This window comes from Lemur catta, chromosome 8 (assembly GCF_020740605.2).
Source record: "Lemur catta isolate mLemCat1 chromosome 8, mLemCat1.pri, whole genome shotgun sequence".
In the NCBI taxonomy this organism is placed as follows: Eukaryota; Metazoa; Chordata; class Mammalia; order Primates; family Lemuridae; genus Lemur; species Lemur catta.
Genome location: NC_059135.1, coordinates 12300426 through 12319237, shown reverse-complemented (window position 1 = coordinate 12319237; position 18812 = coordinate 12300426). Strand labels below are relative to the sequence as shown.

Below are 18812 nucleotides of genomic sequence, written 5' to 3'. Positions count from 1 at the left end.
TGACGCCCCATTCTTCCCCACATGCCCAACCTCTTCCTCTCTCTGGGCCCAGAAGTATCAACCGTTTACGATGTTACATTTCCCTCCCTGCCTCCATCCCTCCCTGCCTTCCAAGGTACCGGTTTTCTTTGTTCAACTCATCTTGAGGAACTATATTGTGGCATAATTACACACATTAATTGATATTAATAATTTTAAGTGAATTTATATTCACAAAGTACAACTTTTTCTCCCTGTAATTTTATGTCTCGAAATCAAAGGAAAGCTATCTTTTTGAGCCAGTGAGGTGAAAGACAGTATGCCTTTAGGTTAAAACTCTTTGATGTACAACCACTAGGTTTATACTTTTGTTGACCTTCTCTTTAATGAAAAGGGAAACAAATAAAAATTGAGAAATATGGAACTGTGTTCATCACCACATGTCAACAACTTCTTCTGCATTTTAATCTGATTACCTGGGTCTGATACCCGTGCGATCGCTTCACACAAAACCAAGACTGAGGAAACAGGGAAACAATAACAAACAAAAGGCAAAAAAAAAAAAAAAATCCCAAGAAAATAAACGTGCTCATTTCCTAGAAACGGATGAAAATTCTGGGAATTATTACCTGGGATGTTTGCTGATCTTATGGGGAGACACAAAGGAATAAAGTGTTCGTGCTGACATACTTCTTGAAGAAAATCAAATTTGTGTTGGCATAAGGTCTGAAAGAGAGGCAAACTAAATGACTATTATTTACACACCAAGACAGTTAATAAAAACAACCCCCCACCCCCACCCCACACTTGAATCTTAACCCTAAAAAGAAGTAGTTACTGTATTTTTGTGTGACCACCACGTAATTGTTAAGTTTAAAGGATTTTGTCCCATCTAAATGGGTACATGTAGTTAGGTTCCCTACTTTCGGAGACTGGTCAAGCCCTCCTCAGGAAATAATCCCTTTTGTAGCCTACACTGAGCTTCTATGGGATAAGATCTGACCACATCTTGTTTTTAGCTTCTTTTAGCGTATATCACGACACATTTATTCTGGGAAAAATCCTGCTGCACCACATGTGCAGAGTGCTCTCAAAAACTACACTCAAATCTTAAAGCAGATGACTACAATCAGCTCCTATGATGCAGAGCTAAGGAAGACAGCAGTGTGTGTCATTTAAATTAGAGTTGAAACTCTGCATGCCACTTGTTCTCAGAGTACACTATTTAATTCCACTTTCTTCCCTGCCCTTGCCATCAGGTCTTTCTTCTCAGTACTGTTTGGATTAGGGCAGAGATGAAGGGAGCCCAGGCACAGTCTACATCTACTGCAACACACCTGTCGAGAACAACCACCCCAGTGAGAGCAGTTAGCATGTTTATAACCGCTCTATGCTCACTCTCATGCATGCTAAGTAACCATGTTTTAAGACTAAGTTAGACTGTCATCATCATATTCACTAATTACAGCTCACAAAATAAAATATATCCCATTTACTCAGATATTTTAGAATAATATCTTGTGGCAACTTAAAGAGTCAATAATTTAAAATACTGCCATTTCAAACAAGGATAGTATTTGACCGAATCCTTTGTACATCAAAGTGAACAGGAGCATAATTAAATTATATGTTAATTGTTTTACGTTGGGAACACTCTGTTTGGTCTTTGGAGAAATATATAATTTAGGTCTGCTGCAATTATATCGAAATGGAGATTCTGAAAATTTCATGCATGATCAGAACACAAATGGAGAACATCCTTTCCAAAAGTATTTAGAGAGAGAATTGGATTTTCAAAACCAAATGACATGTAATCATGTAACTCCTCTGGTCAAAAGTAAGTGCCAAAAAATAAAAAAATAAAAAAAACGTTCGGGCTCCTAAGCATGGCACGAGAGGCTGTCAGAATATCTTTAGTTATTTTTGGCCTCTCTGCATTGTTGGCTTTCCCAAAACCTACTTTCCCCTTGGTGTTGTCTCCTTCCCAGTGGGAAAAGTTGAACGGAGGACTATTTATTAATCCAGCTGCCCTGTCTTCCCTCCTTAGGAGGCAGATGTACGACCCAAAGCAGGTTGATCACACACTTTCTCTATGGAATGCAAACCTAAAGCTGAGTGTTAAGAGGCAGAAAATGGTTCCAGATGATTCATTTAAGCAGCAGCAGCAGTACCCTGGCCACATGGTCCCTCATTTGTGATTATGGCCAGGACCTGTATAACCAAATTTCGGTCAATGATGGACCACATATAAAACGGTGGTCCCATAAGATTCTAAAGAAGCCATATAATGGTGTAGGCTATATATCTAGGTTTGTACGAGTACACTTACAACATCTGTACAAAGACGAAATCACCTAATAGTGTATTTCTCAGAACATTAAGTGACACATGATTGTATTCCTGTGCTCTGAAAGTGCTTGGTCCCTGCTCTTTTAAAAGCCTGGTTCTCCAGCTGTTTCATCAATGCTATTTACTCTCAATAGCCTTTCAGTAAATTTCCTTTTGCTCAAATGGGAGTCAGTTTCTGTTTCTTGCAACTCCAAAAACTTTAACCAATGCAATGTTCATGATCTAGCTCAAATTCCAGTCTTAGTTCCCTCTGGTATAAGCCACACCATAGCTCTGTGGTTCTCAAACTTGAGAGTGCGTAAGAATCACATGAAAGTCCTGTTCAGATTTTTGGGCCCCATTGGTGGCAGTTCAGTTCCCAGGTGATGCTACCTGGTTGGTCTAAGAGCCACATGTTGAGGACTAGATAGAGTTCTCCCACCATCTCCCTGACACACATCCCTATTTGGGTAGGGTGATCAATTGTCCCATTTCTCCTAGGACTTAAAGGTTTCCAAGGAAGTGGAACTTTCAGTGCTAAAACCAAGACAGTCCAAGGTAATTTCAAGCTGAAAAAAGCCATTCTCCACACACCAGACACAGAAATGGAATGTGAACACTTTCATTCCACTGTCCTTGGTCCCTATTAAGGAAGGACTTGGGAGAGTTACTCAGCAGATGAACCATTAAAAGGCTGCCTCCTTTTAGTACAGAAATCATTTTCTGATACAGAGAATGGATAGGTTAATGTTTCCAGAAACTATATACAGAGACCAGTTTATTAATTTATAATGTCATAGTTTAGAAAATAATCACTCCTGTACATAGCTCTTACCTTGCGCTCACCAGAGGAGAACATGCTGATGTAATTGTTAACCATCTTAAACACAAATCCTCGGTCCATAAACGTAAAACAGCGCTAAAAAACCCAAAATACTAAATTCAGACATCTTTATTTGAAGAATCATTAAAGGAGTTAGAAAATATGATTAAATATATTGAAGTAAAATAACATTTAACTAAATGTGTTGTATAGTAAGTGTTTTAAAAAAATCTCTAAAATATGTTTAAGCATCCCTGGCAACTAACTAAAATACTAGATGTAATACACAAATCAGAAAGCTACAAACCTATAGTTATCAATTTTATAAAACATCACTTGGAGCTTTGCAATAAAATATTATAGCCCTTTGCTTTTTATATAGAAAGTTTTTGCTTTCAGTTGTCTATTTTTTTTACCACTTGGTTATAACTTATAATTGTCTTTAGTAATGGGATTCCACAGTTGTTCTGGTGGAGATCTTCTTCTGAACGACACTGGATAGGAATGGGGGGTGGCAGAGATGGGTCAGGAAAGCCTTTTAAATATCACTGGTCCTTTTCAACAGAGAGCTCCCCTGTTCAGCCAAGGAAGTTTGAATTTGAGGGTGAAAGGAGGAGATCCTAAGATTTCTATTAGGGAGCTTCCCACTCTTTCTTATTCTGTGGTCAAATTTTCTTCACAGTAACAAGGAGAGTCTTAAACTGTAGGTAGGTTTGGAGGAGCACTTGCTCTCTCTCCAGAAGACCTATGGCCATAGAACTAGTAACCAAGTTACAGTTGCCAAAGACTGCACTGGAAAAGTATGAAGTAGGAGGCGGGGACCATATTTACTGATCTAGCACCTTGGGGAGGCTCTATAGCAGATTGTCTCTTATAGCAGATGGCCATATGGGGCCCATTGCTTGTGAGTTTCATTCTATCCATCCACACAGGTGTGAGTACACATACTATGTGGGACATTTCGCAGCTAATGTAGAGTGCTTCTTTCTTGTCCAGGATGGTCCATTACAATGCTTTTGCACTTCTAGTATCTCTCCTCAATTTCACTCACAATTCTCTTTTCTCAGAAAGGACTAGACATAACATCTTGCTGTAGGTAGTATACCAAGTAGAATGTCTCCCATTGAAATATACTGAGTGTAAATAAGAGCTATTTTCTCTAATGATGTTTTTCCACTTATTACATCATTTATGTCTTTGTTTTGTTTTCCTTTTCAATTTTTCTTTGTTTTCTTCTGAGTTTCTTAATGTACCTATTCACTAGTGTGTTAGTGTATTGCCTCATTTATGTTTATTTTCAATGGGAATTTTAGTTCTTTCAATAACTCTTTATTCAGCAAAAAGTAAATGGCTCTGTGTCCTCTCATTTCTGTGTAGAATTGTGGGAGGAGACTCCACAGAATAAGACGTAGAGCCATAAGGGGAGGGCAGAGGAAGAGAGGGACTTTCAGGCCTTCTGCCCTGTGCTGGCTCCCAGCAGGTGCGCCCAGGCCTCCCAGGCTCTCCATTTGCAGGAGGAAGTCCCAGCCTGGCCACCTTTGGAATATCCCCAGCATGGAGCGCTCTCTCCAGAAGACCTCTGCAGTCTCCTCCCTGCTGGGAAGGGGCTCTGGTCATATCTTGTAGAGAAAAGACCACCCAGTCCATCTGTGGGCTCTAGAAACTTCCCAAGAAAAAGCAGGAGAAAAGGAGCCCTGGGGAAGTCTTTGTGGGGCATTTGACTCCATGCAGGAAAGGCTGGTGAGTCCCGTCACTGAACCAGTCCAGAGAAGGGATGGTGCTGCCATATCCCGCAGGCTACAGTGGCTACTCTGCAGACCAGTCCAGAGCTTCTGAAGGAGGCCTGTCTCCAGCACCCACGAGTGGGGACAATGGAGAGGAGGCTGTGCTCGGGAGCTAGAAGAGTCAACTTGGGGTTTCTTGAATTTGGAGACAGACCTTCTATGTGGTAGGCCCGTCATCCCCTTTCCAAAGGGCAGTGAGGGAGAAAGGGGTCATTTCTAGGCTGTGAGATCAGCAGAGTCAGTTCTGTCCCTGCAAAAAGCCATTTCTCAGGTCAAGCTTCATCGAGTGTGTCTCTCATGTCATGGGTGCCCTATGTCTGGCCCAACCCAGCATCTTCTTGACTCTGGGTGCAGCTGCTCTCCTGCTCATTGCTGAGGACTGGACGGGCCCCTCTGATTTTGTTTTAGGATAATTTATATTAATCTTTTATATTAGAAAATAAATTATAGCATCTATGGGCCAAATCTGGCCCATTTTTGTAAATAAAGTTTTATCAGAACACAGCCACACTCAATCATTTACATATTGTGTATGGTGAATTGTGTGTGGCTCTTTTTGTGCTGCAATACCCAAGTCAAGCAGTTGTAACAGAGACTATATGGTTCACAAAGCTGAAAATAGTTAGCATTTGGTCTTTTACAGAAAGAGTTTGCAGACTTCTGATTTAGAGGATAACTAATACTCTACTGAACTTTTACTCAGTTTGGTTTAATAAAGACCAAATATTCTAAATCACATGCAAAAAATATATTGTAATAAAAATCATTTATTTTATTTCACCAGTTGTGATAGCAATGAGGATTTTATTCTATAATTGATTCAGTGATGAATTATGAACTTCTAAATTTTGAAACAAACCACATGAATGTCTTTGTCCTTTCCTGTAACCACTGGCCCCTCTATTTTCTTTTTTACTTTGGACATTTATCCTCTGGCTCCATGTTAGACATGAGCGTATGAACCACCAGTTGCAGGTTTTGCACAGATAAGCTCTAAGGAAAACATTCATTTATTCCAAAAACACAGAATATTTATGCCAAATAGAGTAGATATGAAGAGTTTTCCCTTTTCAGATATTCACTTATTCATTCTTTTTTGATGTTTAGAGAGAAATATCACAGATGTTTCTTTGAACATACTTTGCTAACAAACCAAGTCTCTCTTATATTAGATGATTTCCAAATGTTTTTTCAAAAGCTAGTTGAAATAAAGCAGTGATTAGTCAGGCAAATGGGCTAAAAGATGTGGCTGTCTGAGCAGGAAAATAAAAATATAAATGAATCTGCCTTTGCTACCATCTTGGTATTCTGCCTCATAAAAAGAGTATCTAAACAGGTATGCTCAGGTAAGTAGAGTTGTGATCCAGGTTGGCAGCAAAAAGAAAAATTGCATAGGTCGTCATGGAGCCATTTGAATCCTATCTACTTCAAAAAAAGAATAGTTGAGAAATGTGTAAGATATTTGGCATAATTACTTAGCAAATGTTACTTTCCCATGATGTGGCGTAAGGAAGGGTACATTTTTATCCGGGACATTTTTATGTGCCCACACACAAATTCCTAGAGATTCTGTTCTCATGATTCTTAGAAAACAATCTTGGCACAACAGCGAAGTTACAATATTTTAATTGCTAAATGCCAATGTTGACTAATTCACAGTATTTGATTACTAATGTAGAATTAAATAGCCAAAAGAGGTAGAAGTCATTTGAAGCCTCAGCTGAGCAAGTAACTAGTATCAGTTTTCTGAGAATAGAAGAGACTTATAATGTCAACACTGAAAGTGGGCAGTGTTGAGCAGCTGAAAGCTCAAAGTTCAATTCATTGGAATTGCACCAAATGACTACATGCAATTTTATATCTTCAAAAACCACTTTCTCTTCCTTTCCTTTTTTCTTTTCTAGTTCAAATGATTCAGGCAATAAATTATCCAAAAATTATTTTTGAAAATTTTTCTGTGTCAAATAAATGCCATTAAAACTAAAAATTAGATACAAGGAGGGTAGATATGAGATCTTTTACCCCTTTTAGAGACTTGCATTTTTTGTAGTTTAGGGAAGAATATTGCAGATGTTTCTTTAAACACATTTTGTTTACAAAATGGACTGTAGATAATTTTTTCCAAATTTCCTGTTCTGTCAAGCACTTCAAGTAAGCATCAGAATAGCAATAAACTTTATTCCCATAGGTCTTAAAATGTGGTAGAAAACTAGAGTGACTTTTTTCCTCCTTAAGTCTCTTCCTTTTTAACCCTGACCAGTGCTTTTTTCTTTCTGGAAGCAAGTAAAAAGCAAAAATAAGAGGCAAAACATTGAAGAAAAAAAATTCAGCATAAGAACAAATATAGTGTATAATTTAAAATAGTTTTTAGTATATAAAACAAGAAATTAAGCTGGATTAAAGCTCAATAAAGACAACTCAGGCAACTTTCCACCTCTATTGCCTCTTAACTTTATATTATTAGCATTTATTTATAAATTCTCACAGCCACCCAGTGTGTTCTGGTGTCTACCATAAGGAAACAAGTAAAATGGTTTTATCAAGGTAACAGTTGTCAATAGTTGGACAAAAGAAGTGAAGAAAACCATTATCTTCTAAATGAATGTATTATCTATTAAATGACATACCATAATTCTGCATCTTAGATTATTTTGGACTTTGCATTTTTTTATTCTCAATTAAATATGAATGGCTGTAACCCAAAGAAATCAAAGAAATATAACTAATTTTGATATATATCCAGTTCAGTAAGTAGTTGCTCAATACTTTAATAATTTTCCTTTCAGCTGGGCATGGTGGTTCACACCTATAATCCCAGCACTTTGGGAGGCTCAGGCAGGATTTTTTGAGGTTAGCTGTTCAAGCCCAGCCTTGGCAACATAGTGAGGCCCGGTCCCTACAAAAAATAAAATTAAAAAATTAGCAGGGTCCAGTGGCATGCACCTGTAGCCCCAGCTATTCAGGAGGCTGAGGTGGGAGGCTTGCTTGAGCCCAGAGTTTGAGGCTGCAGTGAGCTATGATCATAACACTGCATGCACTCCAGCCTGAGTGATAGAGTAAGACCCTGTCTCTCTCTCTCTCTCTCTCAAAAAAAAGACAATTTTCCTTTCCTCTGACCAGTGCCTCCTCTTCATCATGTAAAAAATAGCTGGGGGTAATATAACAAAGGTGCCAAATACTCAAATGTTTTTTCAAAGTAGCTATCTGGTATCAATGCTAGAGCTATAGCTAGTCCAGAATGTCACTTCAATGACAGAAATGCCCAAGAGAATAATATTGCCACAGTGCAGCTTCTCCTTTAAAAATTTCATTTTTTTTCCTTAAAAATATTTCAAAGTATTATGATGTGACCATATTCAACTGGATACTTTTATCTAACCTTAGTCTTTCTTTAATGAAACTGCAAATCGGAAAAAGAAATTAAAGAGTATTTCAAGCAGGAAAGACGTACATATGAAAGTATTCATCCAACAGTGCTAGTTCTGACTCTTCATCATAAATGAAGATGTGAATCGATTAACATTTAGAATATGGTGTATCCACTATCGTGGGGGCTGGCATAGATTTGTGGTCTCGAGTAACTGTACCTTAAGAAATCTGGCAATGCTGTGGTTTGCCCTTCTTGTTTCTTCAAGTGCATCTTTGTATTTCCAAATCACATGGTCACACAGGACCATCACAAGATTGTCCAATTCATTTTGGTAAGATTCAGGAAATCTCTGAGGCCGGGAAAGCTAAGGAAAGAATGGATTATTTCTTTATAATGCGGCATGTGAAATATTAAGCCAGAGAAAAATAAACCAGAAGACTTACTTCATTTTACAGATTGTCAAATAAAAAGAGTCCTTTTGAAAACTTGAAAGCAATAATAAAATAGAAACCATTTTAATTTCAAGGTCGTGATTTCCATTATTTTTAATTTAATGTTTCCTTCTATTTTGGTCAATACATTTTTCACTTTTTCATGAAAAAGTAAATTATAACATGTTAATTGCAAACTATGGAAACAGTGTAGATATGTACAAAGTAAAATGTGAACCTTTTCTATGCCTTCTCACTTCTTAATTTCTCTTCTTTCTCTTTCAGGGAATAACTACTACTAATGGTTTAATGAATATTAATCTAGATTTTCTTGGGCATGGAGTTCTCCATTTAATTTAAAAATCAATTATATTAATTTTTTTAAAACTAAGAATTCATTATACACAATGAATGAGCATAAGAAATCAATTAATAAATAACTGAATGAGTATAGCTATTGGTTTAAAATGTCCTCTAATACGTGGTGAGTCCCAGCTAATCTTAACTCCCCTGGTCAGTGGGACCTCACAAGCCAAGCTGCAGTAGGGCGTGGCTGTGGGATGACATTACATCCATGGAATTAAACTGTCTGGACCCCCAAAGACCACTCAGGCCTGGGAATCCATCCTTTCTGTTTGGACTCCTGCACATGAAGGGAAAGTTTGAGGCAGCTGAATCGTCCCATCTCAGCTTCTACTTCTTGATAATATTCATTCATTTTCACAAATTGGCTTTAAAAATGAGACCCAGCCACACTTTCCCTGTAGATAGAAACATGGAATTTAGAGTTAGACTGAACCATGTATTTCTAAATTGTGAGCACCCAGCCTTCCATGCTACAAGAATAAAAATCATGAAGGCTGAAGTTACAGGAGTTGTAGAAAACAGAGATTTAACGGGATTTAGTGGGATGTTGGAGCTGGCTTAGGCTGACTTTTATTTTTTTAAAAAAGTGAATTTATCAGCATACCACTGTATAAGTATTTTGAGAACCTCATGGTTACTTTTTGCATATAGTTAAAGTTTATTGTTGAAATGAAATAAATTCATAACGAATAGACCTGATTTGATCACACTCATTATTTTTTATTCTGTTCCATGTACCTTGGGCAGTAAGGGTAAACAATTAACCTGCACAACAGCAAGAATCACTTTGTACTTTCCTCTTTTCATTTTGTTAGTCCTCTAAAATCCACTAAACATGTCAGTGCCTGCATTTGCTCCACACAGACATGTATCAGTGCCTTGGGCTTTGACTTTCCTTTTGTTCCTTCCTCTCACACTCTCCTGTGGCCCACTCCCACGTTTAACCCAAAGATGTGTTGTCTGATAAATATACGAGTAGTTTTCAGATTGTTTTCTGGAAGTATTTCCTAAAGGCTCGAGGTGGAAGAATTCTTGCACTGGAGATCGTGAGTTTTCTGCCTCAGGACAGGAGAGGAAGGCAGTGAGACAGGGTGGCCCAGCACGCTCCCTGAGCCACAGAGCTGGAGCCACCTGGGCTGTGGTGTGACAGAGGTCACAAAGAATAGGCCTAGGATACATGGGCTGAATTTCAGGCATCTGGGAGTTTTGTTAGGAACAAGGAGGGTGATGGGAAATACAAAGTTTAGCCAGAACAATGAACCTTCTGCTAGCGGCAATCAGTGCTGAGAAGACATTCAGCAGTTCCCAGGAAATAACAGGAACTCACCTTGGCTAAGAGGCACTATATGCCCAACCACGTTGCCGAGTCCCTAAATGAAAGCCCCTGCCATACTGCGGTAAGTGCGTACTGTGATGATGCCCCCGGTTCCTCTCCAGAGGAGCTGCAGGGCCCCCTGCAGCTATTTGCTCAGGCCACTGTGCACTGGGGAGACGGGGATACTCATACATTTCAAGGACTATTGGACACAGGATCTGAATTGACACTGATATCTGTTAATAGAAACCAAAAGCATCATCATGTCTACCCTGCTAGAGTGAGGACTTACAGGGATAAAAATAGGGTCATGATTAAAGTTTTATTAATGGCAGGTCCACTGGGTTCAAATAATTTATATTGGCAAAATTGGCATTTGGAGTAACCCTGCACTGGGTGCTTGGCCTGTGGAGCTGTCCTAGCGGGGAAGGCCAGGTGGGAGCTTCTGATTTGCCTCTCCCCCACCAAGAGAGCAAATCAAAATAATATTGTAACCACCCCCACCCCCACCCCCTGCAGTACTGTTCTGATTACTCTCCAGGTGAGGCAGGGGCAGTGCCAGAGGCCTCCCCTTGCCCTTACCCACAATGGGAGCTGAGACAAATACTCACGCGGGGAACTCAGGTGATCCACCTGGGTGCTTCCTAGCCTGTAACTGTGAATGGTCACATGCAGCAACCCTGGTGTGAGTAGAGTATGACGACCAGAGGCTCAGACCACTCTAGAATGAGGGTGTGGGTCACATGACCAGGTGAGTCATGAAGACCTTCAGAGCTGCTAGCTAGGGTGAGAGGGATCCAGAATGGACAGCAGAGGAGGGAGTTGATGAGTTTCATGTGGGCTGCCGGGGAGACCAACTGCCGTGACAAGGGCTGCAGTTAATCCCACCAGCCTCCCTCTCTCAGCTTCCTTTCAGGAAGAGAGGCGTATGGGAACTTGGAGGAGCAGCTTCACGAACACGTGCAACACACCGTGCAAACTGTGGACTGTGGCAGCCAGGAAGGTGCATGGCTCGGGTGCTCCTTCAGAGAGAATCTACGGGAAGGAGTGTGAAGAGCTGCTGTGTCTTGGGATCCACTCTGGCATTAATGCCAAGGCTGCTCTCTCCCAGGCTGCTCCCAGCCAGTGACTGAGCCTGCCGAGGGTCTAGGGCCAGATGCAGGGCTCCGCTGTGAGCATTCTTTGCTCTCAGACTGCCCATTGGCCCAGTTAAAACTTTCTGAGCGCGAGGATCTTTTAGCCAATCTTCCTTCCTTTCCTTTTTCTTTCACAGGTCTCAGATCTTCCTGTTCCTTTTTCCTGTCTCTTTTATCCTTTATAGCTATTTCCTCCGATAAATCTTTTGCACTTCGAATTTTGTCCTGGCATCTGCCTCTGAAAAGTTTGTACTGACGTACAGGATGATTTTTCCTACCTAAAAAGCCGTGAACATAAATTGCTAAAGTTTACAAAGCAAATAAAAATGGAACTGATGAGAGTATATTCATTGGTGCAATTGTTGGATAATATTATAATACTGTATTACCTATGCTCTTACCTGAATTTTATTTGTGTCAATCAAGTGCTGTGCCATTGATTTCAGGATAATAGCAAAGAAGAACCAGGAATGCTGTTAGGAAAAAAAAATGGTAAGGAATGTATTTTCCTATGGTAAAATAATAATTCTATTCTTTATGGTTTGCAATATTATAACATTTTTATCTTGAGATGTATTCTTTGAAATTAAACGAGTCAGGACAATAATGTATTCTCCATCATGATAGGATGATCTTTATCAAAGTTTTAATGGTAAAAGTAAGTGTCAGACATTTCAGCTTCTCAATCATCTCCAAAAATGTTTTAAACTAAAACAAGTTACCGGTTAACACGACATGATTGCCTAAGTAATTGTTTTATGAAATATTAATTCATAGGATGTGGTTCTGTTTGTTTCACATAGTTAAACAAAACTAAACAAACTTTTTATATCAAAATATATCATAGCAGGCCCACCCCTAATATTTCAAGGGCCAGAGGTGCGAGTAAAAATGGAAGGCCATACATTTAAATATCTAGAAGTTGGAAGTCAAGCTGACAAGTTGTAAAATAAAATATGTTTGATCCTCCTACCTTGACAAATATAACTTTGTAACACCTTGCAATGCTGCACCAGAATGTGGGGGGGCCTGGGGAGAGAAGGGTCTGCCCCATCTCTTCTTGCCAAAGGCTCTGTCCTGCACCTTGAGGGGCCCGGTACACATGTGTGACTGTCCTGCCCACACAACCAGGTGCTGTCCACAAACCAGCCCGCCTCCCTGCCACAGACAGCTCCTCCTTGGGGTCTAGGGCTGCCCTCAGGCATAGAGATCTGGCCTCTGGAGGGCAGACTTGGGAACTGCCTAAGCAGGCCCTGGAATCAGCCTACAGGCCCTCGAGGCAGGGGCTCCTGGGCTTCCTTCCAGGTCTAGAAAGGGAGGTGGGGGCTCCTAGTCCGTTTATTCTCTTAGCTACTCTCGTACCTTGGCCTATGAGGACAGGTGCAGACACAGAACAAAGCACATCCCAGGATGGGTGCTCCTCTTTCCTGGGTGATAACTATCCCAGATACAGAAAGTTATATCACATACATACAGTTTCAAGAATACACCTCCTTCCTCCTCTACCCTTCCCTCTCCTTCCACCACAGATATGTTTTGAATTTTGTGCTAATCATTCCCTTGTTTTACTTCATAAAATTTTGCTCCCAATACTTATGCATTGAAGGAATATTTATTTTGCCTGCCCTTGAACTTCACATAAACAGAACCATCCCGTATGTATTCTTCTGTGATTGCCTTTCTCATTCAGCAAATTCTGTTCTGCGGTTCATTGATGTTGAAGCACATAGCTGGGGTCACATATTGTCATGACATCACATGTATAATCCCCATTTGCTTATCTGCTTTACTGCTAATGGGCATTTGAATTATATCCAGTTTTAGGGTGATACAAACAATGCTGCTACGCCGGCGGTGGCTCACTCCTGTTACCCTAGCACTCTGGGAGGCTGAGGAGGGAGGATTGCTTGAGGTCAGGAGTTTGAGAACAGCCTGAGCAAGAGCGAAACCCTGTCTCTACTAAAAATAGAAAAAATTAGCCAGGCAACTAAAAATAGAAACAAAAAAATTTAGCCAGATGTTGTGGCAAGCACCTATAGTCCCAGCTACTCGGGAGGTTGAGGCAGGAGGATCACTTGAGCCCAGAGTTTGAGGTTGCTGTGAGCTAGGCTGACGCCATAGCACTCTAGCCGGGCAACAGAGCGAGACTCTGTCTCAAAACAACAAAAAAAAAAAGCCAAACAAAAACAAAAACAAAAACAATGCTGCTACTAACTTTTAGGTACATAGTCCTAACTCCAGAGGGTTGGCTCATATGAGGAAGAGAAGGGATTGCTGTTCTGAAGAGGCAGCTCAGCTTAATGAATGGGGAGTCACTTCTTAGTAAAAAGAAATAGCAATGGCTACCTGGTATTGGAAGTGAAATGCATGTTGTTAGGAATTTTAATTAACCCTAGGCACACTGCCACAATCCTGTCCTCTATCTTGTCCACAATGATACTTTTAGCCATCATGTCAAACGTTCTAACATTTGTCTCTTAATTCAACAGATTCCTAGCACTCTCCACCCCTCTGCACTCTTGGCACACCTCCACTATTTTTCAAATTTGCCTCTGTTTACGTCTGATGACAAATGAAGCCTCAACTCCTCTCCTGCCCTTGAGTTTCCACGAGCTCCGCACATGCCCTTGTGTATCCACGTCCCGCTGCCTGCTGTCTCCTGGAACCCTCCTCCCGCTCCCTCTGGAGCATACACTCCATCGTGCGCAAAATCTCCTGCAGACACAACTTCTCCGTCGAGCATTCCCTTCTCGTCTTTTAACTGAACACCCACCTCCCACCCTGCCCGAGGAGCCCACCGCTCCCACGACCCCTCAAGCGGTCCCTGTCTCCATTTTCGCCCCACTGTAGTGAATCCTCAACACGGCAGTCAGAGGCGGCCTTTGAAACCCAGGTCAGCTCGTATCACTCCTCTGCTCAGAAATTCTCCAGTGACTCCCAGTTTTGCTCTGGGTGGAAAGTGAAGCCCTCACAATGGCCTGCAAGGTTTCTGCTGCCTGCCAGACCTCCCAAGCTTCCCTGATTCAGCTTATACTCGCTTCTCTGCTCACTGGGCTCCAGCCACTGAGGCCTCCCTGTCTCCTTGGGACAAACCTGCCACACTGCTGCCTAGCGACTCCCTCCGGGCCCTTCCCTCCACCTTTTAGCACTGGACCCTGAGTATCCGCTGGCCAGCGTCTTCACTTGCTTTGCAGTTTTTGCTCAAGAATTGCCTTTCTCATGAGATCCATCCTGACCGTGCTATTTAAAACTTTAAACCTCACCTTTCACTGTCAGGGTTCCCAATTTTGCTCACCTGTTCCACAATTTTTTTTCCTGATACTACTTTTCTCACCTTTTAACATTTCACATAATTTTTAAATTGTATTTGTAGTTTATTGTTTTTATCCCCCAGTAGAATGTACGCTCCCCAAGGGCAGGGATTTTTATTTTGTTCTTGGATACATTCTTAGTGCCTAGGACTGTGCCTATTGCCTGAGAGGTGATCAGAATATAGCTGCTGAATAAACAGAATGAATGTACTCATAAGGCGAATTCAAACAAACAAGTTGCTTGGCCTAAGATAATTTGGTATTAGTGAACTCATGCTGATGCTCACTGATCCCGGCTTCTCTTTCTAGCTATTTATTAATCAGTCATTCATCTGTCAAGTCACAACAGATAATTACATTCATGGTTCTATAATAATTTAGAATATCTTTTCATAAGCTTCTCATCATGTTTTCTTTACGTTTCTACAAATGCATTGTGTTTCAACTTTTTGTGGTCAAAAAAATGACTGTTCTACTTCCTTTCTGTTGTCAGTGTATTCATTAATACAATATCATTAATCCTTCCCTTGGTATATTTCCTCTTATTGTGGCTACAAACCCAACACACTTTATTTGTGCTACACTTGGCATTTTTGAATGTTTTGATAAGCTCAATCAGGAATGGAAAAGTAGAAATTACAACTGATAGATACCATGGAAATACAAAATATCATCTCTGAATACTATAAAAATCTCTATACACATAAACTCAAAAACGTGGAGGAAATGGACAAATTATTAGAAACACACAGCCTCCCTTGGCTCAGTCAGGAAGAGATAGAATTCCTGAACAGACCAATATCAAGTACCCAAATTGAAGCAGCAATAAAAAACCTTTCTAAAGAAAAATGTCCTAGACCAGATGGTTTCATACCCAAATTTTACCAGACCTACAAAGAAGAACTGGTGCCTAACCTGCAGAAATTATTCCACAACATCGAGAGGAAGGAATCCTCCCTAACATGTTTACAAAGCCAATATCATCCTGATACCAAAGCCAGGAAAGGACTCAACAAAAAAGGAAAACTACAGACCAGTATCCCTTATGAATACAGATGCAAAAATGCTCAGTAAAATCCTAGCAAATTGAATTCAGTTGCTCATCAAAAAAATAATCCATCACCACCAAGTGGGCTTCATCCTGGAGATGCAGGGATGGCCCAACATATGCAAATCTATAAATGAATGTTTTAGGTTTTCTTAATAGTCATTCATTCTGTCTTTAGGCCAATGCACTTAACTTGGATCCATTCTACTTTTTTCTATGTTCTCTTGACATAAATCTCCTTTGCTTAAAATTTTTTATGCTAAATTTCAATTTCAATATAAATGTTATACCAGAAACTACAAGAGAAATGATCTATGAAACTCAGTGAATCCTGTCACCTTCCAGGAGTGAGTGTGATCCATCCCTAGTACTAACAAAAGACCATCTTTAAATTCTTTACCTTTAGAACATGCTTTACCGTTGTTGAGTCATTTGATTTCAAAAGACCAGTCACATTCTTTGCCAGTTCCTCATGTATAGTTCTCTCCTTGCATGTCCTGGTCTTGAACACGAACTGAAGAAATCCAAAAAGTGAATAAAGTGAAATACTTTAAAAAACAAAGCTTCAAAAATTATGTCACATGAATAACCCATATCTCAAAATTATCTTCTCATGCCAGATTTTGTCATGAAATAAATGAAGGCCCAATGGTAAGAGCAGTAGTACACACCTGGTCCTATTTAGGGCTTTGCATAGGCGGGGCCTTGCTCACCTAAGCTCTCCTCGAAACTCTTTTTGTAGAAATCAAGAGAAAGAGCCAGAGAGCCATTTAGTAGGTTTAAGGAAACATGGAGGGCTTTGACCCACCTACTTAGGACACATTCCCCTTCTCCTTCCTTCCACTGGTAACAGGTGGCATGGTAGCAATTCTTCATCCTGAAAGGGTAGAGCACCCACTCAAATAGCCAAGTGAGGAAGCAGGTGCCTTCCAGAGGCCAGTAGGTGAGCTCCCCACAAGCCCAGGGTCTACCATCCCATGCTTAGACACAGCTACAAGGGGTTCATGAACATTGGGTGTCAGTAAGATAACAAATGCTGCTTACTTTTTATTTTGCAAAAGATTGGTTTTGGCATGCACTGCTGAGTGCATGTAATGGCTAGTTTTCAGTATTTCTTCCTATCTTTTAAGAATATCAGTATCAATTTATGCACATACATATATTTCAAATACAAAATGCTTATTACTGAACTGTAATATTTTACTTATGTGTTGGGTTTGCCTCGAGGAAGAGCATTTCTTCATGTGATTTATAATTCAGACTTCACTGTGACTGAGGGTGAAGGCAGGCAAGAGATTGGCTCAAAACAGAGGCATATTTGCTTTTGGATCTATAGATTATAGGTTATAACCATTTCTTTGAACTTTGTAGCACATTGGCACCTAAGTTGTCTTGGTAGGACCTGACTTCTCCAAGCTCATCCCAAAGGAGAAAGACGAAGCTAACAGATAAAATCAAGATAAATCCCTCTCATGGATTATACATCAGATGAGGGTAATGTCATCACCAACTATCTCACCCCATGCACAGTTATTTATCTTGAATGGCAGTTCAACTAGCACTGAAATATTCTTATTTTTTAAATTTTGACCAGAATCTTTCAGTGCAACAAATCACTATAAACCATGGCATTTAATTAAATTGACTTTAGGCATACATCTTTGAAAAAGACATGGTATATGTGTGCATTTTGGACAGTGTAGATGGAGTGAGTTAGCAGCATTTAGCACCATTGAACTTGAAATGGTGTTTAGTTTACTTCTGAATACATATAAATTACATGTAAAATCACATCTTTCAAGGACATCCAATCATGTACTGGTACCAGCCCATCAGCTTTCACTATATTGCTAGGTGTGGGGCTTAATCTCTATATGTTAAAAATTAATTTTCTCACATAGGGTAAAAAATAAAATCAGATTATTTGGTCAAGGCCACGTTGTCAACCATACATTGTATAACAACAGTCCAATCACAAAATCATAGAGCTGAAAGTTCATTTGGTCCATTGTGTCTCACATCACAGAGGAGAAAACTGAGGTTCAGAGAGGCTGACTCAAGTTAAGTATTTAACTTTGCCTAGAATCTCATCTCTTATTTGCTAGTTTAGTGCTCTCTCCAGAGTAAAATACAAGTTGATTATATTTATTAAAAGGTATTTGTTTTAGATATATAAAAACATATTCTAAAATAACTTAAGAAATTGTTATCAACCTGAAATTCTGCATAGGTATATTTCTGGATTTGGACTACTTCAAGGCAAACTAAATAAATTATCTCCTATATTATAAAATGAAATAGTCTTGTCAAGATATTACAGAAATCTTGGTGAAGAATAAAGGTCATACCAGGATGCATTTCTAATTCATGTCTCCAAGAACATTAGAGTTAGAGTCTGAAATGTGAGGTGCTCATAAGGAACTAGCTTTGGTTATCACAAAAACAGTCACAACACCAGAGGGTTCTTAATGTGATTTTCAATGCTTCCACTGGGACTAGGAAAACAACCTGTGTTGAGATGGAGATGCTAGTGTGCAAGATGGATAGAGAATTGGTTTTTCTTCTCAGTCCCTTTGGAGATTGAAATGGAAAATTAGTGTAAGCGTTGAGGGGGTGAAAGCTTCGCAGCTGATTCTATTGAATGGTAAATTTGTCAATACCCTATAAAATTAAGCTATGACCCTATCGTAAACAGAAAAAACTAAAAAGGAATGTGTACTGGAACTGGCTTTCTGCCATTGAAATGTGGACCTTATTGGGTAAAATTATACCATAGAGAAATTACCATGAACTAACTATTTTTGGCATACGAGCTATTTTAAGGAAGGGCACACACTCATGCTTTGATATTTGGGAGGACATCCAGCATTTCTCATAGGTAGTAGATATATTGACATAAAACTGTGATTAAAAATATTTCC

At 39.8% G+C, this 18812-nt stretch overlaps 1 protein-coding gene across 6 annotated transcripts in view; it reads right to left on the bottom strand.

Annotated features, from left to right (window-relative positions):
* Nucleotides 1-18812, bottom strand: part of DOCK10 (dedicator of cytokinesis 10) — a 188941-nt gene that overhangs the window by 40537 nt on the left and 129592 nt on the right. For all 6 annotated transcript variants that reach the window (XM_045559091.1, XM_045559096.1, XM_045559095.1 and 3 more), the window contains exons 26-30: nucleotides 16292-16405; nucleotides 11934-12005; nucleotides 8502-8648; nucleotides 3143-3226; nucleotides 609-705 (exon numbers count right to left, since the gene is read on the bottom strand). In XM_045559091.1, coding sequence (XP_045415047.1) covers nucleotides 609-705; nucleotides 3143-3226; nucleotides 8502-8648; nucleotides 11934-12005; nucleotides 16292-16405 — 514 coding nt within the window. The remainder of the gene's footprint in view (nucleotides 1-608; nucleotides 706-3142; nucleotides 3227-8501; nucleotides 8649-11933; nucleotides 12006-16291; nucleotides 16406-18812) is intronic.